At 47.9% G+C, this 26,478-nt stretch overlaps 1 protein-coding gene across 4 annotated transcripts in view; it reads left to right on the forward strand.

Moving 5' to 3' along the window:
- dgkh (diacylglycerol kinase, eta) overlaps positions 1 to 26,478 on the forward strand; it is a gene marked incomplete at its 5' end in the record, with an annotated part of 70,257 nt that overhangs the window by 26,844 nt on the left and 16,935 nt on the right. For 3 of the 4 annotated variants that reach the window (XM_083922010.1, XM_083922009.1, XM_083922011.1), the window contains 12 exons: positions 1,237 to 1,341; positions 4,510 to 4,642; positions 9,873 to 9,979; positions 10,155 to 10,280; positions 11,357 to 11,459; positions 16,071 to 16,233; positions 17,569 to 17,677; positions 18,648 to 18,869; positions 20,155 to 20,246; positions 21,819 to 21,918; positions 22,030 to 22,345; positions 23,629 to 23,760. In XM_083922010.1, the coding sequence (XP_083778136.1) occupies positions 1,237 to 1,341; positions 4,510 to 4,642; positions 9,873 to 9,979; positions 10,155 to 10,280; positions 11,357 to 11,459; positions 16,071 to 16,233; positions 17,569 to 17,677; positions 18,648 to 18,869; positions 20,155 to 20,246; positions 21,819 to 21,918; positions 22,030 to 22,345; positions 23,629 to 23,760 (1,708 nt within the window). Of the gene's footprint in view, positions 1 to 1,236; positions 1,342 to 4,509; positions 4,643 to 9,872; positions 9,980 to 10,154; positions 10,281 to 11,356; positions 11,460 to 16,070; positions 16,234 to 17,568; positions 17,678 to 18,647; positions 18,870 to 20,154; positions 20,247 to 21,818; positions 21,919 to 22,029; positions 22,346 to 23,628; positions 23,761 to 26,478 lie in introns of those variants that run through there. The other variant, XM_083922012.1, reaches the window with a different exon arrangement.

Raw genomic sequence — 26,478 nt, forward strand, 5'->3', positions numbered from 1 at the left:
CTCTCTGCTCCTGGAGCCACTGTCCTGCATGTTTTAGGTTCCTCTCTGCTCCTGGAGCCACTGTCCTGCATGTTTTAGGTTCCTCTCTGCTCCTGGAGCCACTGTCCTGCATGTTTTAGGTTTCTCTCTGCTCCTGGAGCCACTGTCCTGCATGTTTTAGGTTCCTCTCTGCTCCTGGAGCCACTGTCCTGCATGTTTTAGGTTTCTCTCTGCTCTAACACACCTGAGTCTAATGCTCTGCTCGTTATCAAGCAGCTGATGCTCGTCACAGTTTGATTATTGTTAGACTCAGGTGTGTTAGGGTAGGGAGGAACCTAAAACATGCAGGACAGTGGATCTGCAGGAGCAGGATTGCCCACCTCTGACAATCTGTTCGCGAGAAAACATCCGTATTTCACATAATGGGGTGAGAGCTGTGTGGAGTCAACCCCAGCTCACTTTTTCCCCAGTATTTCGAGTAGAGCACCTTTAAGTGTTGACCTGCAGACGGCTGTAATCAATCACACTGAGAGTGCATGATGATTGTGTGTGTGTGTGTGTGTGTGTGCGTGCATGTGCGTGTGTGTGTGTGTGTGTGTGTGTGTGTGTGTGTGTGTGTGTGTGTGTGTGTGTGTGTGTGTGTGTGTGCACGCGTGTGTGTGTCACTTCTCTCTCTACGGTGAAGAGAGATAACATGAGGACACGTCATGTTGAAAAGAGATGGAGGGAAAGAAGAGATGAGGGAGCATCAATAAGTGATGGGGTGTTGAAAGGGTGCTGTGTGTCTGGAGGGTTATCTACAGGGAGACGGCCCTTAAACACACATACACACTCACACAGGGAGAGAGAGAGAGAGAGAGAGAGAGAGAGAGAGAGAGGGAGAGAGAGAGAGGGAGAGAGGGAGGACCGACGAGGGGGGAGAAAAGCTCTTAGTCGCTCCGCTTGTCAGCACAGATCTGCCTCAAAGCAACATGAAGAGGGGAAAATGCTAAAAGACCAACTCAGGAAGGTGTGAGGGGACGAGAGAGCCAGAGTTAATGAGAGAGAGAGAGAGAGAGAGAGAGAGGGGGAGAGAGAAAAGAAAGAGGGAGGGTGCTTCTCATCCTTTCTCTCCCCTTAAAGACAGAGACGATCGCTCTCGCCTCCTCTCAGTGGCACCGCAGCCTGAGGAGGAAAAAGCACCGGCGAATTTCATCTCAGCATCCGTCTCAGCCTCTCTCTCTCTCTCTCTCCTCCTCCATTCCTCTCCTTCTCCAGGTGATCACTCCGTTCCGTCGGCTCATCCTCTGCGCCGAGAACAGGAAAGAGATGGAGGACTGGATCAGTTCGCTGAAGTCCGTCCAGTCCAGAGAACACTACGAGGTAAGAGGAAAAGCTCTTCTACCAATCAACTGTGCGTGGGTGTGCGTGGGTGTGCGTGTGTGTGCGTGTGTGTGTGTGTGTGTGCGTGTGTGTGTGTGTGTGTGTGTGTGTGGATGGGTAAAGTTGTTAATGCAAAAACAAACAAACACACTCCGCGTTCACAGTCAGAGCACCGGGGAACATGCACAGGCACGCGTGGATGCACGTGCACAGTCGCAGTGTTTTACAGTCAGAGATGTGTGTTGTGTACGCGCACACACGCACACACACACACACACACACACACACACACACACACACATACACACACACGTACGTTCGTTCCAAGACACAACTAAGCACTCACTGGGGCGTTATCTACGTATGATCTCTCAAATGAATCGCGTCGTTAAATCCAGATATCGTGATGCGCGATGATGTCGTCTAAATCACGGATCGACCGACATCGGGGTTTTTTCAGCCTTCGCCGATGACCGACACGGGACGCCGATTCTACTTCTGCTCCATCAATAAACATCATAACAATGACACAATGATGACAACAAGTGTTACGAGTCTCCATTTTTAAAAAAGGAACTTAAAAAAGGCGTCTGCAGCGACACAGAGCCAACGCAGCAGCCAACGCCGACCGATACGATGCACCGAAAAACACAAATATCAGCTGATAACACCTGCTGGCCGATGCATCCTTTTATCACTAGCTTGGATTGATGATAACTGATCTGATATCTGACTTTGAGTTTAGATCTTGCACTAAAGTTCCTAATAAAACGAGAAAAGACTTCATATGTTATGTGTTTAAGTCACAGACGAGTGTAGAAACAGGCGTTACCATGTGCTGGTCTCATATAAGGTTATTTAATGAACGTGCTTTACATCGTGACGGACTCATGAAATGATCAACGTAGAAGAGTTTGTCCGTATCTTCGGTGATTCTCACCTGATAGCACACAAACAGGGAGCGCTTGTGTCAGCACAACACTCCCGTTAGTGCTCGTCTTTGTTACCCAGGACCGTGTTTCTGGAAGAATCCAGAGAACGTCAAACAGGACAGGAGCTGCGTGTGATGTTTCAGTGAGAGATGGAAGAGGAGTAGGAATATCTGGGTTGTGTTGACGGGGGGGAGGGGAGCAAAACAGCAGTGCTGCATTTTAATGGCTTTGATTTGGGAGGGAAATCTTATATAAGACCCCATCCCTCACCCCCTTTTTACTGCACTGCAATGCAGCAGCACCCCCAGAGCTCTCTCACACACACACACACACACACACACACACACACACACACACACACACACGCACTCCTGCCAAGATGTCAACACAACGACATTTCATTGCTCTCACTGTAGGAGTCTGAGCGTCCCAGTTTCTAAGCACCTGTTACAATTCGACTTATGAAACACGACCTGCTGCAGACGCAACGCCCACACTCGTGCAGCAGCAGCCTCCGCGGACTCTCTCCCGCACTAACATGGAGAGAGGAGGCGTCCTGTCGCCCTGATCGGGTGCCACTGTGAGCGTTCCTGTCCTAACACCCTTTCAAAACAATAGTTCTGGGTCCAAGCGCTTTGTCGGACAATTACAAACAACAGCGGCCGAACCTGCGAACCCTTTTACGATCGCTTCTTTCTAAACATCGCTCGTATCTGAGAGGCTGAAGACGGCATTTTCTGCCACTTTTTGCATGAAAAAAAACTTTAACGCTAAATCAATCGTCACTAAACAGTTAGCCTATTAAGGCCGTTACACACCGGGAACATGATGAGTAAAACTTTGCACACCAGCAGATGCAAATTTGCAACAGTTGTTCAATGAAAGGTATAATTTCTATATATAGATATTTATATTATATATATATATATATATATAAGCGAGAGCAGAGAGTGACGGGAGACGTGTTGTGAGCAGACGACAGAGAGCGATCAAAGCAGAGGAGAGCGTGCCGGACGCAGGACGTGAAGAGCCCAAACGGAGCTAAAGCGGCGTCTTCAGTGGCGAGGACACAAATATAATATCAACCAGAAACGACACAATCCAACACGTTCCATCAGGAATGGGATCTGACGGACAGGTTTACACACACTGCTACACGTAGATAGCTCCATGCTAACGTCAGGCAGAGCAGCATCTTGGTTCATATTGTTTATTTCAGATCTGAATCTTGCTGGAAAATGTTTGATAGTGTCGTTTTTGCATTAGAAGCCTTATTTGTTGATTTCTCGCTGTGGAAAAGGTCTAAAACAGTCTGTGACGTTTTCGTCGACACGCCTAGCAGTTATTAAACGTGCAGTCGGCAACATTTGTTAGATCGTATTCACTGAAGTCGACGCTCTGCTCCGATAGAACGACAGAAATCATACGGGTATAGAAAAGAAACGCACCTCTTTGTTCACCTCAAGCCTGTTGTTTGTTTTGCGAAAATCCACCGCGCCCGTATCATCCTGTCCACTCCGCACAGTTCAGTTCGTGCACACGCCACAGACCCCCCCCCCCTTCCGCCCCGATCATGTTACAGTATCTCATGCACACGCCTCAACCTAGCATACGCTAAATGACGTTAGCAGTTGCTTTTAATGAGTACGTTAGCCAGCCTACCTCCATGTAGCGTGTACTCCATGATGTTTATCGATGAGAGAAGAGACGGGCGCGTTCACAGGAATCTGGTGCACGTGCACTGACGAGCACTCGATGGGAGGGAGAGGAGGAGCTCGGTGGGAGAGGGGGAGGGGCGTGAGAATTGGAGACATTGGAAATTTGACTAAGTCAGCTCCATCTGCCAGACTTTCCGACTGCAGCGTTAACTAGCATCGACCCTTCCACGGAGTCCGCCATGTTGCACCGCCATGTTTGAACAGCAGCAGACGGAAAAAACAAACGCCATTTCTGCGTCGACTAATGTACCGATGCACTCCTACACTTCTTTGAGACCTTTCAGTTGGTTGCAAACTCATCACTACATGTACACAGATGACTTTAAATCCTGCAAAATGCACCTTTAATGATTTTCTTCTTAAAGTTCTAATGTCATCAGAAATGTGCAGCCCTTTGTAATGAAAGCTACCGCGGACATGTCATTCTATGTTTTCTTACCCTGATGATGTAGAGCACTGTGCTTTTCTGTGACTGTCATCCCGGTGCTGCCAACCTGTTTTAACCTCTCCTTTGCCAGACGGCACAGTTTAATGTGGAACATTTCTCAGGGATGCACAACTGGTACGCCTGCTCCCACGCACGGCCCACCTTTTGCAACGTCTGTAAAGACAGCCTGTCTGGGGTCACGTCTCACGGCCTCTCATGTGAAGGTAGGTCTCACACACGGACACTACTCATGCTCACTGTCTAACATGTCAATCTGTTTTGAAACAAGTATACTGTCGTGTTCTTACTCAAGGAAAACCAGACTACTTCTTAAAGAGCCCCCCCCCCACCCACCCCCCCCGCCCCCCCTTCACAGAGAGTTTATACAGCGATAAAGTTCACTGGGTTGTTGTGATTGGTTCAGACAGTCCCTCACTCCCAGACTGGCTCTCATTCGTTCACCTGGTCACACGGTTCCTCCAATGAACAGCCACTTCCTGTAGAAAGAACCCTTTCTACTCCTTCCTGGGGGGCTGGTCCCTTTCCATCTTAGGGCGCACTCACACTGTCCATCAGTCCCGTGCCCAAACAGGTTTCACGGCTAAAGTCTGGTTCCTTTGACCAGTGTGAGTGCAACCGTACCACGTCTAGGAGCGGCACGCTTGCCGTCCACGGCCCGTTTGGGAGAGGTGGGCTTTAGTAAAGCAGGTTTGCACGTGTACGAGCACGAGCGTGCACACGTGTACGAGCACGAGGCCTACGGTGGTTCTGAGGTCATTTCCTGTGCTCCTGTTGGGACGTAGAAAAAAGAAGGAGGGACCATGCGCGGACATTTCAAACAATGGCGGTGAAAGGTTCACGTTGGTGTGATGCGGAGGTGGAGTGTTTACTGCAGATTTGGTCGATGAAAAGATTCAAAAACAGTCGACAAGACGCACAAAAACTCTGAGGTCTACGGAAAGATCTGGAAACAAAGCCACGCATCGCCATGACGTCATCAATGCGTGTGACGTGTTACGGCGTGATGACGGATAGGCAGCAAGAAGCATTCTCCGAGGCCCAGGTAGTGTGAGTACAAACGGGCCTGGAGGGGGGGACAAGGACCCTAAAGCACGGGGCACGGGACGGGCGCACAGTGGGAGGGCGCCCTTAGTGCACCGAGTTTTAAACATGGAGCTTATCTGCTGCTAGCATGCTAAATCATTTTGGAATAACTTCTATACGTGCACAGTCAGGAATAACAAAATCCCCACATACACAGTATTTAATACGTGGCCCCGTTGAAGCATCTTTTACCCGTCCAACCACGAGCCTTACCGGCTCGTGGTTGGACGTCCTCCTCTCTGTTCAAACATCAGACACACTGGAGCGCTGCAGATGATGAGTTGGAGGCTTTATGTTCGACTCACTGAAGTGAAAAAACTCTGGTCCAAGTGCAGCAGATTGGACGCACCGGAGCCAGCAGGAATCTTTAAAATGTTCTGCGTTAGTTTTCGGTGTGGAGGGAGCGAAACAAGCGAGCGGTGAATTGCCGTTAACGCTGTCGGTGTCTTTTCATATGCTTTCACGTCGTCGTGTGTCAGAGGAGCGTTGACTCACGCCATTTGAGTTCAGCTCTTGCATCTCTCCATTTACCCGTCAAAAGAAGCTGTGAACGGATCCTGTGAATGACGCCACATCTCCTCACCTCCTCTGTGAAAGAACACTGGCGTGGGGTGTTAAGAGGAAAGGAGCTCGACTGTTTCTATTTTTGCTGCTTTCTCACCAACGCACGCCGTGACAACCTCCTACCTTCAACAGCGTTAACCGAAAACCTGCCAAGCGGTTTTTAAAAAGCAGCAAAATCTGTGCGCCGTCCGCCTCACACCCCTCCCACCGTAATCCAAACCGCTTCTCTTCCGCCGCCTCCCCTCAGTTAAATGACAGGAGGGTGGCGAGTTCCCACGCGGCGGTGTCAGAGCCCCTTAAAGTGTCGGTGGCAGACAGCAGAGCTTAACGAGCACCATCTGCATATCCGCCCGTTCTAATTTTGCTAATGATCCCCTGTGAGCGTGTGCATGTGTGTGTTTGTGTGTGTGTGTGTGCGTGCATGTGTTTGTGTGTGTGTGTGTGTGTGTGTATGTGTGTCTGTGTGTGTGTGTGTGTGTGCATGTGTGTGTGTGTGTGTCTGTGTGTGTGTCTGTGTGTGTGTGTGTGTGAGCCTCTCCACTCAGTGCTCATTATCCTCTACATCGAGGCTCTCCATCCAGAACAGAAAGCAAAAGAAGAGACAAAGAGCGATGGAGAGTCATTAAAGCAGCATCGAACTCTTGTGATCTAAATCAGCTTATACCGCTGCGCGCGCGCACACACACACACACACACACACAGACACACACACACACACACACACACACACACACACACTCACACACACAGACACACACACACACACACACACACAGACACACGCACACACACACACACACACACACAAACACACAGACAATAGGGAGATGCAATTGAGATTAAAGGGCCTTCATCCAAACAGGAGTCAAGCTTCCCAGTGGACACAGGATATGGATATACTTTACTGATCCACAGGGACATTAGCTCCTCCGACACAAACAAAACCCTGATTCACTCAGGAACAAAGACTAAAAGCACAGCGATGAAGTGAAAGTCAAGCCACCAGAGCGAGCAGAGAGACACTGTGATAGAGTACGTACTGATGGAGGAGGAGCCCAGGGGCCACAGCCTCTGTCTGAAGGGAGGGTTAACGTTTGTTATTGGAAAGATAAACGACAGCAAAGAGACAAAGAATTACTACACATGTACATAAAACAACAAAGACACAAAAACAACCACAAAGACACTGAAAACAACCACAAAGAGACACAAAGCAACCATAAAGAGACAGTTAACAACTACAAAGAGACACAAAACAACTACAAAGAGACACAAAACAACTACAAAGAGACAGTAAACAACTACAAAGAGACACAAAACAACTACAAATAGATAGTAAACAACTACAAAGAGACAGTAAACAACCACAAAAAGACACAATGCAACTACAAAGAGACACAAAACAACTACAAAGAGACAGTAAACAACCACAAAGAGACACAAAACAACTAAAAAGAGACAGTAAACAACCACAAAGAGACACAAACCAACTACAAAGAGACAGTAAACAACCACAAAGACACAAAAACAAACACAAAGAGACACAAAACAACCACAAAGAGACACAAAACAACTACAAATAGATAGTAAACAACTACAAAGAGACAGTAAACAACCACAAAGACACAAAAACAACCACAAAAAGACACAATACAACTACAAAGAGACACAAAACAACTACAAATAGATAGTAAACAACTACAAAGAGACAGTAAACAACTACAAAGAGACACAAAACAACTACAAAGACACAAAAACAACCACAAAGAGACACTAAACAACCACAACGACACAAAAACAACCACAAAGACACAAAACAACCACAAAGAGACATCAAAGGACCAGAGGCGCGTCTCTCTCGGTCTTTTAAATCAACACCGGGCCGTTGTCGTCTCATAACGATGTAAAGTGATTAAACACTAATTAAAGCTGCGCAGTGACGACTTCGGGTAACGTAAAAATAAGATGTTTAATATATGAATAAATGCTGATTGCGTAGTTGAAGCTAGCACAGCTACAACACACGATCTTCCTCACGGCTTCATTAACAGGAACTGTTCATTAAAGCAGAGACGCTGGAACAGGAGAGAGCGTCTACGTTCTCCGCGCACAGCAGCCGGCAGAACAGTGTCACAGCAATCAGCGGCTTCAATTTCCCTTCGATTTCCTGCTCAGGGATTGATCTGTGCTGCCACACACACACACACACACACACACACACACAGACTCTTGCGTCTCTATCCGATCCTCAGACACACACTAAACGGTGTGTTGTCCTGCAGCGTGGTATCATGTCCTCTGGATCCTCTTAGAGTCCTGCTAATGCTCCCTAACAGCATTTAGCGGTGGACTGGATTGAAACATCAGTCGCTGCTCCCGGATATGACTCTGATTTAGTTTGCGTACCAGCGCAGACTTCCACAATGACAACATTGTGTTTGTGTCGGAGGACGGGCAGAGTGGCGAGGAGCAGAGTTCCCAGAGCGCCGACATTATTCATGAGTCGGCTAAGTGCCTCGTCCTTAATGGAGGAGAAAGGCGAGAGCGGCCTCCCGTCTGTTCTGACTCGTGCACTCTGGTGTCTCTCGTTCAGGACGAGCTGCATTAGAGACATTAAAGTCAAACGTGTGACGTGTGTGAGTGCTTTCACCGGCGTTACAGCGTCTCGTACATTACTGAAGGAACCTCGGCAGGATTTCAAAGTCACTTCGTTACCGACTGAAGTCCCTGATCACCGTCCTGTTACTGCCACCATTTTAAAGGGATGCTCCGGAAACATGCTGAAAAACATACATGCATCTGAAACACATCTCCTAGTTATGCTTCCAAAGATTTCTGCTCCTGTGTGAACAAACCAACTCTGACGTATTTACCACGTGACCAAAGACATGACTTTAACTCCACTGTGAGGTCTGAGGTCCGGAGACACAAAACAGGCTTTAGATGAGTAAACATAGACGCAAAGTGACTAAAAAAGATGCAAAATGACAAAAGTGGACACAAAATGACTGAAAATAGATGCAAGTTTACAAAACATGGACACAAAATGACTTAAAATGGATGCAAAAGGACTAAAGTTGGATGCAAAATTACTAAAAATTGATGCAAAGTGACTAAAATAGATGCAAATTTTCAAAGAATTGACACAAAATGACTGAAAATAGATGCAAAATGACTAAAGAAATATGCAAAATGACTTAAGAAATATGCAAAATGACTAAAATAGATGCAAAATGACAAAAAAAGTATTCAAAATGACTTAAATTGATGCAAATTTACAAAAAATAGACACAAAATGACTAATCATTGATGCAAAACAACCAACGCGGTCAGATCTTGGAGAATGAAACGGGCGCGACGACCTCAGACCTCTGGACACATTTTTAACATCCGTGTGTTTGTCTTCGTGTTCTCGCTCGTGCTCGCTGTAGCGTCACTGGCACCACCATCACCATGCTGCTGGTTACAGATGAATGGACTGAGGCGTGTGACGTGTGTGTGTGTGTGTGTGTGTGTGTGTCACATATGTGGCTCAGGGAGGTCGGTCATTACACCTCGGACGTCTCATTAGGGCCGGACTTATTAGAGAGAGGACCTCGGGGCTGCGTCTGCCCCTGGATCAGTGTCCAGTGATTTCTAAAAGTGATAGAAACCTGTCAAACTTTTCATAATCACGGACTTTCCTCTGCAGTCGTGTGATGAAGAACCTGCTGATTTACAATGAATATGACATCATTCGTGTTGAACTGCTGTCGGGGTGACGTGTCGGCTCTTTGTGTTTTTCAGTTTGCAAGTTCAAAGCCCACAAACGCTGCGCGGTCAGAGCCACTAACAACTGCAAATGGACCACGCTGGCCTCCATAGGGAAGGACATCATCGAGGACGAGGACGGGGTAAGTTTGGTGTTTTTCCACAATGCTTTGCCTTTAGGAGGGGCTCTCTGTGCTCATGAGTGTGTGTGTGTGTGTGCGTGTGTGTGTGTGTGTGTGTGCGTGTGTGTGTGTGTGTGTGTGTGTGTGGTGTGTGTGTGTGTGTGTGTGTTTGTGTGTGTGTGTGTTGACTGTACAGATTGCGATGCCTCACCAGTGGCTGGAAGGAAACCTGCCCGTCAGTGCCAAGTGTGCCGTGTGTGATAAGACGTGCGGCAGCGTGCTGAGGCTGCAGGACTGGCGCTGCCTCTGGTGCAAAGCGATGGTAAGAGATCTGCGGCGACTCAGGGCGCCCTCCCACTGTGCCTCCGTCCCGTGCCCCGTGCTTTAGGGTCCTTGTCCCCCCCTCCAGGCCCGTTTGTCCTCACACTACCTGGGCCTCGGAGAATGCTTCTTGCTGCCTATACGTCATCACGCCGTAACACGTCACACGCATTGATGACGTCATGGCGATGCGTGGCTTTGTTTCCAGATCTTTCCGTAGACCTCGGAGTTTTTGTGCGTCTTGTCGACTGTTTTTGAATCTTTTCATCGACCAAATCTGCAGTAAACACTCCACCTCCGCATCACACCAACGTGAACCTTTCACCGCCATTGTTTGAAATGTCCGTGCATGGTCCCTCCTTCTTTTTTCTACGTCCCAACAGGCGCACAGGAAATGACCTCAGAGCCGCCGTAGGCCTCGTGCTCGTACACGTGCGCACGCTCGTGCTCGTATACGTGCAAACGTGCTTTACTAAAGCCCACCTCTCCCAAACGGGCCGTGGACGGCAAGCGTGCCGCAGTTATGCACAGAGCGGTTGCACTCACACTGGTCAAACGCACTCAACTTGACCCGAAAAACCTGTTTTTGCCCGGTGCTGAAGAACAGTGTGAGTGCGCCCTCAGCAGCGTTCAAACAGGACCAAAGCGACACGAGAAACCGATCATTTGAAGCGTTAACAGAACATTTAGGACGATAAAAAAGCGTCGTTTTACGTTTCAAAACCAAAGTTTCTTTTCTGAAGTGCACATTTAAAAACATTTACACAGATTTATTGTACGATTCAAACATTTTGAGACACTTCAGGTGAATTCAGAGTTCATTACTGACATTAAGAAGATTATTTTTTATGTTACAAGTTTGTTGAAATGTGGTATTTAAATATGCAAATGAGGCGTAATCTGAAGTTAACTTAGTGACACAAAGAGACAAAGTGAAGAAGAATAAACGTTTTCTCTTTATAGTCTGAAAAAAGACGAGTTCAGGAAGATGAAACACCCCAAAAATCTCACACTGACCCTTAATTAAAAATGTAATTAATGGTCATTTGAAGCTAAAGCGTTGTGTTGTTCTCTCAGGTGCACACAGCCTGCATGGACCTGTACCCTCGCAAGTGTCCTCTGGGCCAGTGCAAAGTCTCCATCATTCCCCCAACGGCGCTCAACAGCATCGACTCAGATGGTAGGCACCCGACACACACACACACACACACACACACACACACGCGCGCGCTATGCAATCACGCTGACTCACTCAGCGGGTCAGAGGTCGATGCCAGACAGCTCTTATGAGCAATCACTACATTTCACAGATGAAAACGAACAGAGAGAGATTACGGCCGACGTCTTCTCTGACCTCTGACCCCGGGCTCCGTCACGTGGAGCGGCGGCGTCAGGAGGGAGAGCGAGGTGATTCACTCAGGTTGGATCGAGGTGTCAGGTCGAGGTGATCCACTCAGGCGGACGAGGATTCACACACACGCCCCTTTTTTCCCACCGCTCCTGTAAACCGCCGCAGCACGTGCTGTAGAAAGTCGTTTATCTCAGCATCCAGAGTTTTTTACCATGTTGATGTTTTATTGAAACTTAGTCATGAGAAATAAAGAGTCTAAGGTCTAAGAAGGGATTTTCCCCTTTGGCCGTTCACAGAGTGTGTGTGACGGAGACGGACGAGAGAACACGAGCCACTAGAGGTGATGTTGCTCTTCACCGACGCGCTGAACACACCTGAAGTAAAGCCATTTATCAGATTCATTTAAGTTGAATAAGTTAAATCAGGTTCATTCTGACTTAATATAGATGCAAAATTACCAAAAATGTATGCCAAAAGACTAAAAATTGATGTAAAATGACTAAAATTAGATACTAAATGACTAAAACAGATGCAAAATGACAAAAAATAAATGCGAAATGACTAAAATAGATGCCAAATGACTAAGAATTGATGTAAAATGACTAAAAACAGATGCAAACTGCCTAAAAATTGATGCAAAATGACTAAAATTGATGCAAAATGACTAAAAATAGATGCAAAATGACTAAAAATAAATGCAAAATGACTAAAATTGATGCAAAATGACTAAAATTGATGCAAAATGACTAAAAATAAATGCAAAATGACTAAAATTGATGCAAAATGACTAAAATTGATGCAAAATGACTAAAAATAAATGTAAAATGACTAAAATTAGATACTAAATGACTAAAACAGATGCAAAATGACAAAAAATAAATGCGAAATGACTAAAATAGATGCCAAATGACTAAGAATTGATGTAAAATGACTAAAAACAGATGCAAACTGCCTAAAAATTGATGCAAAATGACTAAAATTGATGCAAAATGACTAAAAATAGATGCAAAATGACTAAAAATAAATGCAAAATGACTAAAATTGATGCAAAATGACTAAAATTGATGCAAAATGACTAAATATAGATTCAAAATGACTGGAATAGATGTAATTAAATATATAATCCATGAGGTTTGATGAGACTCCAATCATGACTGCTTCTTCGTGAGACCCAGTGTCTCAGCAACTGTTCATCTGAATCAGCTCCAAACTCCCGTTACCATGGCGACCGAACAGTTAAGATGCGCGAGGTAAGAAGTTTGTGTTGCTGCGTGTTCGTGATACGAGGTTTCAGGGCGCCGCTGTGTGCTCCAGGAAATGACCAGCTAAAAATAGCCCCATCTGACAGCACCACACACTCTGTCTGAGGGGGTGTGTGTGCGCGTGTGTGTGTGTGTGTGTGTGTGTGTGTGTGTGTGTGTTAGCTTTCCATAGCCTGCATTAAACTCATTTTAGATGGAGATCGGCACCTGAGAGACAGACTCAGATAAGCATGTGTGATTGGATTATACTGTAAACACACACACACACACACACACACACACACACACACACACACACACACACACACACACACACACACACACACACACTGAGTCTGTGAAAAGCTGGCATCAGCTAATTGGTAGATGGATAAAAGAGAGGCAGAGAAAGGGAGGAGGGATGAAATCCATATGAAAGGAAGAGGACAAGATAAAAGAAAGAAGGAAGAGGATCCTCAAAGCAATTTCAGTCAAAAACAACTGGACTGGTTGTTTGTCTAGGAAGACGTTTCACCTCTCATCCAAGAGGCTTCATCAGTTCATGTACGCATCTGACCAGGCTGGGACTGGTCCAACTAACTGGTGTGGAGATCCAAGTATTTAACCTCTCACAAGGCCGATGATGTCACTGAAACCCTTTGTGCTCCAAGTGCCCACGCCCGTCGTTAGAGTGACAGTCGGTGGTGGGCAGTTGGTTTCGACGTCGTTAGTGCTCTATTGAGTCTGAACGACAGTCGTTGGGGTCACCCGGGCCATGTGTGAACAGTTGTCCTTTGAGGTTAGATTGTTGAATCTCCTGGGAAGGGACGAAAGGGCGGCATTGTAAATTGGAGATAAGTGGTGTCTCAGACCCCCTCCTCTGTTTAGCGATGGTTTCTCCACTTTAACATAGATGGCTTCTTTTACTCCTCTTTCAAACCATCTGTCCTCTCTGTCCAAGATTTGGACATTGCTGTCATCAAAGGAGTGGGCTTTCTCCTTGAGGTGTAAGTGGACAGCCGAGTCCAGGCCTGAGGAGTTGAGAGGTGAAACGTCTTCCTAGACAAACAACCAGTCCAGTTGTTTTTGACTGAAATTGCTTTGAGGATAACGACGACCTGGACGAATGAGAACATTCACAGGCTTAAGGAAGAGGATATATCCTTCAGCTCTCTCTCTCTCTCTCTCTCTCTCTCTCTCTCTCTCTCTCTCTCTCTCTCTCTCTCTCTCCCCCTCCCTCCTTCAGTCACTCTGCATCTCCTCACGTTCCAGGACCCCCTCTGCCCAAACGCAGGCGAGGAAGAGGGGGCGTTTATAATTGGCTGAGGGGCAGACTGAAGCACGTGCTGCAGCGCTGTGACTACCCATCCTCCCCTCCCTCCCCTCCCCTTCCTCCCCCCTTCTCTTCCACCTACCCTCCTTCCCTCTCTCCGCTGCGAGAGAGAGATGCAGAGAGGGAAGTCGAAGAGGGTAGACGGAGAGATTAGAGAGCAGAGGAGACGTGAAGGAGGTGGTGGAAGCCCTCAGACGCAGGGAGCCGTCAGCGCCGTGGGGCTGCTCAGATCTGCATCACCTCCTGGCAGATTAGTGCGCACGTACGCGCGCTCGTGCTCGTGCTCGTGCTCGTACGCGCGCTCGTGCTCGGCGAGGAAGCGAAACACGTGTTTTTGGCATGTGCTGTGCTCCTGTGCATTATTACGCTCAGGCTGAGCACGCACTCCAGGAGGTGGTTGGACGCTGAGCTCTGGCTGGTTCCAGCTGATGGAGGTTAAAGGGTCGAGTCAGTTTTATTTATGACATCACACATTCGCCTCGGGGGGGCGTCACGATCTGCAGCGTACCACACCTCAACCCTTTCAACTCTGCACTAAAAACAGGTCATTTCTTAACCTGACCCCTCCAGATGGAGCGATTCTCATCTGGAGATCTTTTGGGAAGGAGCGAAAATACCGGTTAGCACTGTTGCCTCACAGCGAGAGGGTTCCTGGTTTGAATCCCAGCTGGGGCCCTTCTGTGTGGAGTTTGCATGTTGTCCCCGTGTCTGCGTGGGTTTTCTCCGGGTTCTCCGGTTTCCTCCCACAGTCCAAAGACGTGCAGGTGTTGGGTTCATTGATGACTCTAAATCACCCGTAGGTGTGAATGGTTGTCTGTCTCTGTTCGTCTCTATGTGTCCTGTGATAGACTGGCGTCCTGTCCAGGGTGGACCCCGCCTCACGCACGATGTCAGCTGGGATCGGCTCCAGCGGTTGAAGATGGATGATTGGATAAACCATCTGTCCATCACCACACAACATCTCCCACAAAATGATCTGAAAGTTGTTGAAGAGCGTCTAAATAAGAAAAATAAACACTTTGATGTTGAAACAATGAAAAATCATTTTATTATTAAAGCCCCCCCAGTTAAAAAGTTACGTATCAAGTCATTAAACCATTCATCTTCAGCCTCTTGTCCCTGTCGGGGTCGTGGGGGGGCTGGAGCCGATCCCAGCTGATATCGGGCGTGAGGCGGGGTCCACCCTGGACAGGACGCCAGTCTATCACAGGACACATAGAGACGAACAGAGACAGACAACCATTCACACCTACGGGTGATTTAGAGTCATCAATGAACCCAACACCTGCACGTCTTTGGACTGTGGGAGGAAACCGGAGAACCCGGAGAAAACCCACGCAGACACGGGGACAACATGCAAACTCCACACAGAAGGGCCCCAGCTGGGATTTGAACCAGGAACCCTCTTGTTGTGAGGCAACAGTGCTATCCACCGCTATGTCGAGTCTTAAACCATGATAATTAATAAAGAATATGGAAAATGACAGAAATCTAACATCAAATCTGACTGAGTAACCACAGAGAACAGGCCTCGTCCTCGCGTCAGGGTCGGCCATGACGCTCAGGTGCGGTCCACTTCAGATGATGTGGAACGCTGTGATTGGCTTAAAGGCGTCCAATCAAAATCCTGGAAAAGCCATGTCCTTTGAAATGACAAAAGTATAGAAATGATATATAAGAATATGATCCAGGAGGAGGTCGACACGACACAAACACACCTGCATCCAACAGCACAAAGACACGTTTCTGTACGTGGCGGCGTCCGGTCGTGCAGGTGGTTTTGTTTGCGTATGAAAGTTTGTTTGTTGTTCTCGGAGCGTTCATCAGATCTTCCCTTTGTCCTCCTCTGTCGTCCTCCCCCCTCAGGCTTCTGGAAGGCCACCTGTCCCCCGTCGTGTGCCAGCCCCCTCCTGGTCTTCGTCAACTCCAAAAGCGGGGACAACCAGGGGGTGAAGTTCCTGCGGCGCTTCAAGCAGCTGCTCAACCCGGCTCAAGTCTTCGACCTGGTCAACGGAGGGCCGCACCTCGGGTGAGGAGGCATACGCACACAGCGCCTCATGTGTTCTGATGTGAAGCAGAGGTGTCTGGGTTCACTGGTTCTGCCATGACTGCGGTTACGTAACGTCTGGAGGACCAAACCAGTTTAAACTGGACCGGAGGACCGAACCAGTTTAAACTGGACTGGAGGACCAAACCAGTTTAAACTGGACTGGAAGACCGAACCAGTTTAAACTGGGCCAGTGGACCAAACCAGTTTAAACTGGACTGGAGGACCAAACCAGTTTAAACTGGACTGGAGGACTAAACCAGTTTAAACTGGGCTGGAGGACCAAACCAGTTTAAACTGGACTGGAGGACCAAACCAGTTTAAACTGGGCTAATGGACTAAACCAGTTTAAACTGGACTGGAGGACCAAACCAGTTTAAACTGGGCTAATGGACTAAACCGGTTTAAACTGGACTGGAGGACCAAACCAGTTTAAACTGGACTAGAGGACCAAACCAGTTTAAACTGGGCTAATGGACTAAACCAGTTTAAACTGGGCTGGAGGACCAAACCAGTTTAAACTGGACTGGAGGACCAAACCAGTTTAAACTGGGCTAATGGACTAAACCAGTTTAAACTGGGCTGGAGGACCAAACCAGTTTAAACTGGACTGGAGGACCAAACCAGTTTAAACTGGACTGGAGGACCAAACCAGTTTAAACTGGACTGGAGGACCAAACCAGTTTAAACTGGACTGGAGGACTAAACCAGTTTAAACTGGACTGGAGGACCAAACCAGTTTAAACTGGACTGGAGGACCAAACCAGTTTAAACTGGACTGGAGGACCAAACCAGTTTAAACTGGACTGGAGGACCAAACCAGTTTAAACTGGGCTGGAGGACCAAACCAGTTTAAACTGGACTGGAGGACCAAACCAGTTTAAACTGGGCTGGAGGACCAAACCAGTTTAAACTGGACTGGAGGACCAAACCAGTTTAAACTGGACTGGAGGACCAAACCAGTTTAAACTGGGCTGGAGGACCAAACCAGTTTAAACTGGACTAGAGGACCAAACCAGTTTCCCGATTCCTGTTTCCATCTGGTGGGGACATGTAATAGTTACCTTTGTGTGTGTGTGTGTGTGTGTGTGTGTGTGTGTGTGTGTGTGTGTGTGTGTGTGTGTGTGTGTGTGTGTGTGTGTGTGTGTGTGTGTGTGTGTGCGTGTGTGTGTGTGTGCGTGTGTGTGTGTGTGTGTGTGTGTGTGTGTGTGTGTGTGTGTGTGTGTGTGTGTGTGTGTGTGTGTGTGTGTGTGTGCGTGTGTGCGTGTGTGTGTGTGTGCGTGCGTGTGCGTGTGCGTGTGCGTGTGTGTGTCTCAGTCTGCGTCTGTTTCAGAAGTTCGATAACTTCCGTATCCTGGTGTGTGGAGGCGACGGCAGCGTGGGCTGGGTCCTGTCAGAGATCGACAAACTCAACCTCCACAAACAGGTGAAACTTCATCATCTCTGCTTCAGTCAGAGTGGATCAAACGTGTTCACACATCAAAGTTTAAACTCTGGTGTCCGACACAGTCACAGAGTAAGCTGCAGGTGGATGTGACGTGTCTCTGGTGGATGTGCCTGGCTTACATTAGGACACGCGCTCCTTATGCACACACAGGCGCGCGTGCACACGCAGAGCTCATGTCTAAAGCAGAAGGCGCGTATTCCCTCTGCACATGTTTCAGTGCCAGCTGGGGGTGCTGCCGCTGGGCACGGGCAACGACCTGGCACGCGTGCTGGGGCCCTACGTGCGACGATGACACCCAGTTTTTAGTCATTTTGTCACATTTTTGTGGTGTTTTGCTTCAGTTTTTAGTAATTTTGTCATGTTTTTGTGGTGTTTTTATCTGTTTTAAGTCGTTTTTCACGTTTTGGTGATGTTTTGTGTCTGTTTTTAGTCATTTTGTCACGTTTTTGTGGTGTTTTTATCTGTTTTAAGTCGTTTTTCACGTTTTTGTGATGTTTTGTGTCTGTTTTTAGTAATTTTGTCACATTTTTGTGGTGTTTTTATCTGTTTTTAGTCGTTTTGTCACGTTTTTGTGTTGTTTTGCGTCAGTTTTTAGTCATTTTGTCACATTTTTGTGGTGTTTTACGTCTGTTTTTAGTAATTTTGTCACGTTTTTGTGGTGTTTTCATCTGTTTTAAGTCGTTTTTCACGTTTTTGTGGTGTTTTGCGTCAGTTTTAGTCGTTTTGTCACGATTTTGTGGTGTTTTGCGTCAGTTTTTAGTAATTTTGTCACATTTTTGTGGTGTTTTGTGTCTGTTTTTAGTAATTTTGTCACGTTTATGTGGTGTTTTGCGTCACTTTTTAGTAATTTTGAAACGTTTTTGTGGCGTTTTCATCTGTTTTAAGTCGTTTTTCACGTTTTTGTGGTGTTTTCATCTGTTCATAGTCGGTTTTTCTTCTTATGTTTCAGTGCCAGCTGGGGGTGCTGCCGCTGGGCACGGGTAACGATCTGGCACGGGTGCTGGGCTGGGGCCCGTCGTGCGACGATGACACCCAGCTGCCTCAGATCCTGGAGAAGTTGGAGAGGGCCAGCACCAAGATGCTGGACCGCTGGAGCATCATGACCTACGAGATTAAGATCCCGCCGAAACACAGCTGCCCCACCACGCCTGAGGGAGCCCACGACTGCCAGGTACCCACAGCAGCTGACAGACACTCACACGCACCGGTACACACCATCAAACACGGCGGGGCCTCCAGACAGACGTTCGGAGGAGGAGGAGGAGGAGGCTGAGCACATGCGCTATTTAACTTCCCCTCAGCTCAGGTTCAAAACTGGACAGAGGACCAGAAACGCCCCCATGACTCTGGTTCATAGCAGACGTTTCAAATGTTAAAGTTCGAGAGGAATCTTTAAACTGTGGTTATCACCAGAGACAGTGTGAACAAACAGTCGTGCAGAACAGTCTGAGTCTGAGTCTGAGTCTGAGTCTGAGTCAGAGTCTAAGTCTGAGTCTGAGTCTGAGTCTGAGTCTAAGCCTGAGTCTAAGTCTGAGTCTGAGTCTGAGTCAGAGTCTAAGTCTGAGTCTGAGTCTGAGTCTGAGTCTGAGTCTGAGTCTGAGTCTAAGCCTGAGTCTAAGTCTGAGTCTGAGTCTGAGTCAGAGTCTGAGTCAGAGTCTAAGTCTGAATCTAAGTCTGTGTCTGAGTCTGAGTCTGAGTCTAAGTCTGAGTCTGAGTCTGAGTCTGAGTCTGAGTCTGAGTCTAAGTCTAAGTCTGAGTCTGAGTCTGAGTCTAAGTCAGAGTCTAAGTCTGTGTCTGAGTCTAAGTCTGAGTCTGAGTCTAAGTCTAAGTCTAAGTCTAAGTCTGAGTCTGAGTCTGAGTCTGAGTCTGAGTCTGAGTCTGAGTCTGAGTCTAAGCCTGAGTCTAAGCCTGAGTCTAAGTCTAAGTCTGAGTCAGAGTCAGAGTCAGAGTCTGAGTCTGAGTCAGAGTCTGAGTCTGAGTCAGAGTCTGAGTCAGGGGGGTCAAACTCAAATTCACAGTGTCCCAAACTCTGTATTTGTTGCATGTGTCCCTTCTCTCCAGATGTGTAACGTTGAACCTTTCCAGTGCAGCTCCTTGTTCTTGTCGTGGTGTTTCTCATGTTTGATTCTTTGGTCACAGCCACGGTGACAAACAGCTCTTTACCTTCACACACAGATCATCTGCTGAAAGCTCCTGTCCTCCATCTTTCTTTGGGGCGTTTTTGGGGAGGGGTGGATTCAGTGTGTCTGCAGAGACTGGTAGCATGGATGCTCATGTGTGTGAACAGAGAAGTAGACGTGTGTGTGCTTTATACTCACGGGCCGGCTCTCACAGAACCTTGATATGATCTTAGGGGACAAATATAATTACACCACGGCCCAGATTTGGCCCACGGGCCTGAGTTTGACACCCCTGGTCTAAGTCTTAACGTGTCCTTCTGTGTGTTTTCTCTGCAGTTTCACATTTCAGCCTATGAGGACTCAGTAGCTGCTCACCTCACGAAGATCCTCAACTCCGAGCAGAACTCCGTGGTCATCGCCTCGGCCAAGTACGTGCTTTTAAAGGTCCCGTGCTGTAGAACGTGACATTTCCATGTGTTGTTTTTTGTTATAAAGTAGGTGGAGGTGCTGTTTAAACACTGTAAAAGTATGCACACAGCCTGTGTTCAGAAACTGTGCCTCTAAAGGAGCCGTCGGGACTTCCTGTCCGGTTGTGATGTCACAGCTATACTTGTTATAAAGGTAGAAAGTGCTGCAACGGTGCTGAGAGCGCAGTGAAGTAATACATCGTTGACATAGTTATTTAAAGTAGCTAATGGATAAACAGTTGAAATAATCAGCCAAAAGTGCAAAAAATTAGCAATATCAACTCTTCTACAACGGAAATACGACGGCGTGTTAGAGTCAAGTGTGAAAACAGAATAAATTCCCGATATTTCGAGGTTTAAGTTGCAGATTTATGAGATTAAAATACGGCAAATCTACAAGGATGAAGTCTCGGCTCACTTCACTATCAGCATTAATAGCACATAAGAAATAAAAGAGCCGTTAAGGTTTAATTACACAACATTATAAATGCCACAACGCACTCTCTCATCCGCTGCTGCTGTGTGCTGCTCCGCAAATAACGAAAATCTGGAAAGAAGTTAAGATGAAAGCTGTCTGTGTCTAGTCCAGCGGTCTTTTTACCATCAAAGGAGCCATTTTGCCCCTTCTTCTACCAATTAAAATTTACCTATCCCTATTATAACCTGTTATAAAGAATATTGTTCTCTAATTCCTCACCACATATCAAACATAAGGGAGCCACCGTTATGGGAGAAACTCCAGATTAGCCCCCGGCAGCGAAGGCGCTGCACCGTAGACGAAGGGTGTGACGCTTAATTTAGTTTCACTTAATTTATTTTTTTAAAATCACCTCGAACTCAAAGAGAACAGGTGTTCCCTATGAACGATTGCCTCCTTTGTAACAAAAAAACAAAAAAACTATGTTATTATGGAGATTTTACTTGTGGCAAAGCTACAGGAGCCACTGAAAGGGTCCAGGAGCCACATGCGTCCGAAGAGCCGCGGGTTGCAGAGCCCTGGACTAGTCCAACAGTTTTTCTGAGGTTGGCCAAGTTTAATAAAGCAGCAGCTGAAAGAAACCAGCAGTTTTCTCGAGCAAAGTCGGCTCATTATACACGATGTCACCGGAGCTTCGTTCTTTCTAAACTTCAAAACAGGATTTTTCAGAGTTTGCTGCAGACAAAGTAGCCGTCACGCAGAGAGCAGCAGTGTCTTTGCTGATCCTGAAGCAACGTGGTTCAACAGGGAGCATGAAACAAAACACAAACAACATTATTCTGACTTTTAATCAAAGTTTTCAAAGTGTTTTTAATAAATTTGCAGCTTTTCTCTTGTAGATTTGTCACTTTAATCTCATAAATCTGCCACTCACCCTGTGGGTCTTTTTTATACTTGGCCTTATACGCCGTCGTATGAGTAGTAGGTAGTATAGTAGGTATAGGTATAGTAGGTAGTAATAGGGGTACAAGGCTGTGGAGGTCTTTGCAGCCGGCATCAAAGCTCTGCTTGACCTCCTCGTTTGCTCTGTCGTGCGTTTCCTTCCTCTGTCGTAGGATCCTGTGTGAAACCGTGAAGGACTTTGTTGCCAAAGTGGGGAAAGTCTACGAGAAGAGTGCAGAGAACGCCGAGGAGTGCGACACTATGTCTCTCAAAGTAAGCCTGAAAAACATCATCGTCCATCACTGAGCCGCGCTGAGAGGCCGCGCCCTGTTCATTACGTTATCACAGCACTCTATCTCCTCCTCTCCCGTCTGTGCCCTCCAGTGTGCCATCCTCAACCAGAAGCTGGACTCCCTCCTCCAGACGCTCAACACAGAGAGCCAGGCCCTGCCCTCGCTCCCCCACTCCACTCCTCCCATCGTGGAGGAGGAGCAGGAGGAGGAGGACGAGGAGGAGGACGAGGAGGAGGAGGCCAGCGAGGAGAGCCTGACGGAGCTGAAAGAGAAGCTGGAGGAGGAGGAGACGGAGAAGGGACGAGGAGGCGCCCCGCACCAGCTGTTCAAAAGCAGGGAGCAGATGATGCTCAGGGCCAACAGTCTGAAGAAGGCGGTGCGGCAGATCATCGAGCAGGCCGAGAGAGGTAACACACACTCCTGAACACACTCATACGTAGAATTACAGTCATGAACGGTGCAGGTGCAGTAACACTGAGAGGCTGGTACGACGGTAAGCGTGAAACCACAACGAGTAAGGAACGCCAATCCGGGGGGAATAGTTACCAATGCATGCCTGTCAGCTCTGGGTTTAAGTAGTGATCCAGGTGATCAGCGTAACAGGCTGCAGCTGGGAGGGAACGCCTACCGGACCTGGACGACAGGAAACGAGAGGGACACACACATGCAGGGAAACACAGACAGAGGGAGATAAACTCACACCAAAGGGAGAGAGGAGGGACTGACAGAGCCGAGTCTTGACAGCTGGACCCAATGCAGACACGGACAAGGGGGAAAAGGTACAAGCAATTATTTTATGTGAACGACAAAACGGGAATAACTACAGGGGGAACAAGGGCAGTGAAGACGAGACGGTCGAGGGAACAGGAACGAGGAGACGACGGAAAGAAACAAAGAAACAATTAATAACAACAATTAACACGGAGCGTAAAAAACAGAACGAACGAGAAACGGGAGCCAACCGACAAAGAGTTTACCAAATAATGAGAACAACTGTCCGGCGCTGCACGCCTGTCGTCTCCGGCTTCTTATACTCCTGGAGGCAGTTGAGATGTAACCAAACCTTCCTGTACCTGGACAAAACCAACACAGGGGAGAAACATTCAGGGAAACACAGACAGAGGGAGACAAACTCACACAAGAGGGAGAGAGGAGGGACTGACAGAAGCAATTTTCTCTTTAAAATGTGTAATATCCACGAGGCGTGTGCTATGTTTATCAGAGAACGCAGCAGCCCGCGTCGGCCGATACAGATGCACGTAAAAAACACAGATATAGAGCGATGATATGATATGATGTGTCGTGCGTTGTGGTGTAAAATGCAAACTAGGGATCGACTGATATGGATTTAAAGGGTCGATGATCGATACAGATGTTTTTTCCTCAGCCTTAACCGATATGGAGCCGATATTTGGAGCCGTTTCTACTTTTTCTCCATCAATAAACATCATAAAAACGTCAAAATGATGAAAACAAATGTTACGAGTCTCAGTTTAAATGAAAAAAGGAACATTTATGAACTTAAAAAAGGCGTCTGCAGCGACACGGAGCCGCCTGTGGACGCATACTATCAGAGAACGCAGCAGCACACATCTACAGATACAGATGCACCTTTAAATCACAGATATCAGCCGATGTGTCGGTCTGTCACTAATGCAAACTGTCTTTGTTTGTCCGTTGTCGTGTTCAGTGGTGGACGAGCAGAACGCCCACACGGAGGACGCGGAGCTGCCGTCGCCCCTGGAGTTCAGGAAGGACAGCGAGGACGAGAACAGAGACAGTGAGAAGGACGAGGACACCAAGGAACTGGAGGCCGTGACAGGTGAGTGAAACCGCTTCAAAGCTTTTTTATTCCATCCTGGGCCGTTCTCACAGCACCTGACCCGCCTGTTTGATCCCCAAGTCTCACTGTTTTCTCTACGGACAGAGGGAAACACTGACAGTCCCATCGTTTAGGCAAATAGAGTTGAAAAAGCCAGTAGTTTAGTTTAGGGCGAACTCACACTGTGCCTCCGTACCGTGCCCCAGGACGTTTCACGGCTAAAGTCTGGTTCCTTTGACCAGTGTGAGTGCAACCGTACCACGTCTAGGAGCGGCACGCTTGCCGTCCATGGCCCGTTTGGGAGAGGTGGGCTTTTGCAAAGCACGTTTGCTCGTGCTCGTACACGTGCGCACGCTCATGGTTCTGAGGTCATTTCCTGTGCGCCTGTTGGGACGTAGAAAAAAGAAGGAGGGACCATGCGCGGACATTTCAAACAATGGCGGTGAAAGGTTCACGTTGGTGTGATGTGGAGGTGGAGTGTTTACTGCAGATTTGGTCGATGAAAAGATTCAAAAACAGTCGACAAGACGCACAAAAACTCCGAGGTCTACGGAAAGATCTGGAAACAAAGCCACGCATCGCCATGACGTCATCAATGCGTGTGACGTGTTACGGCGTGATGACGTATAGGCAGCAAGAAGCATTCTCCGAGGCCCAGGTAGTGTGAGTACAAACGGGCCTGGAGGGGGGGACAAGGACCCTAAAGCATGGGGCACGGGACGGAGGCACAGTGGGAGGGCGCCCGTATTTTACTTTATTTTGTTCATTTGTTTCAGGGACCATTTACAAAATCGTTAGTTATATGGTTTAAAAAGAGGATTTGTACCAGATTCAAGCTAAAAGCTCATTTCCATCTTCACACACACACACACACACACACACACACACACACACACACACACACACACACACACACACATACACACACACACACACTAGAGATAAAGGACAAATTCTTCCCTCCTATACTCCTGTCACTGTGTTTCTGTAGAAAACATTGTCACATCTTAGACTGAGACACATCACCTTCAAAATCAGGCATGTCCTTGCCACTGCATAAACACACACACACACACACACACACACACTCACACACACTCACACACACACACACACACACACACACACACACACACACACACACACACACACACACACACACACATACATAAGTTATGGCCATGTACTGACTGGTGATTAGTGGTGAATCAGTGCTGACAGGACTGATTTCTTAATACCCGTGTTTTCACAGAACATGAGCGGGGAGATCTGTAACGTTTTTAAAATGCTTCAGCTGCTCTAAAGGAGAACTGTGCAGATGTTTGGGAGGCTCCTTCTCCCCTCGTGATGGATCCAGTAGCTCTGCACGTCCGTCCAGAGCAGCGACGGACAGAGTCTTTCGAGGGTTAACAGAGTTCATACCCGGTGAAAGACGGACTTGCAAAGTGAAAGCGAGGCTTAAAGGGAACCAAATCTAAACGCTCCTGTTGTCATTATTCTGCAGCCATTACACTGTGCAATCAACATTGACTCAAAATCGTGTGTATTGCCACTTTAAACAGGAAAATATTAGGATCAGAAGACGAGTCAGTGAAGTGAGCAGAGGACGTTAAGTGGCGCCACCCTGTGGACGCTGCTCTCCCTGCACCTCAGAGACTCACAGAGACACACAGAGACACACAGAGACGCACAGAGACACACAGAGACGCGCAGAGACGCGCAGAGACGCACAGAGACGCTCAGAGACGCACAGAGACGCACAGAGACACAGAGAGACGCACAGAGACGCACAGAGACGCACAGAGACGCACAGAGACGCAAAGAGACGCACAGAGACGCACAGAGACGCACAGAGACGCAAAGAGACACACAGAGACGCACAGAGACGCACAGAGACGCTCAGAGACGCACAGAGACGCACAGAGACGCACAGAGACGCTCAGAGACGCACAGAGAACCACAGAGACGCACAGAGACGCACAGAGACGCACAGAGAAGCACAGAGACGCACAGAGATGCACAGAGACGCACAGAGACGCACAGAGACGCACAGAGACGCTCAGAGACGCACAGAGACGCACAGAGATGCTCAGAGACGCACAGAGACACACAGAGACACACAGAGACACACAGAGAACCACAGAGACACACAGAGACGCACAGAGACACACAGAGACGCAAAGAGACACACAGAGACACACAGAGAACCACAGAGACGCACAGAGACGCAAAGAGACGCACAGAGACGCACAGAGACGCACAGAGACGCACAGAGATGCTCAGAGACACACAGAGAACCACAGAGACGCTCAGAGACGCCCAGAGACACACAGAGAACCACAGAGAACCACAGAGACACACAGAGACACACAGAGACGCACAGAGACGCACAGAGACGCACAGAGACACACAGAGACACACAGAGAACCACAGAGACACACAGAGACGCACAGAGACACACAGAGATGCACAGAGAACCACAGAGACGCACAGAGACACACAGAGAACCACAGAGACGCTCAGAGACGCCCAGAGACACACAGAGAACCACAGAGAACCACAGAGACACACAGAGACACACAGAGACACACAGAGACGCACAGAGACGCACAGAGACGCACAGAGACGCACAGAGACGCACAGAGACGCACAGAGACGCTCAGAGACGCACAGAGACGCTCAGAGACGCACAGAGACGCACAGAGATGCAGAAGCTAC

This window comes from Echiichthys vipera, assembly GCF_963691815.1.
Source record: "Echiichthys vipera genome assembly, chromosome: 10".
Taxonomy (NCBI): domain Eukaryota; kingdom Metazoa; phylum Chordata; class Actinopteri; order Perciformes; family Trachinidae; genus Echiichthys; species Echiichthys vipera.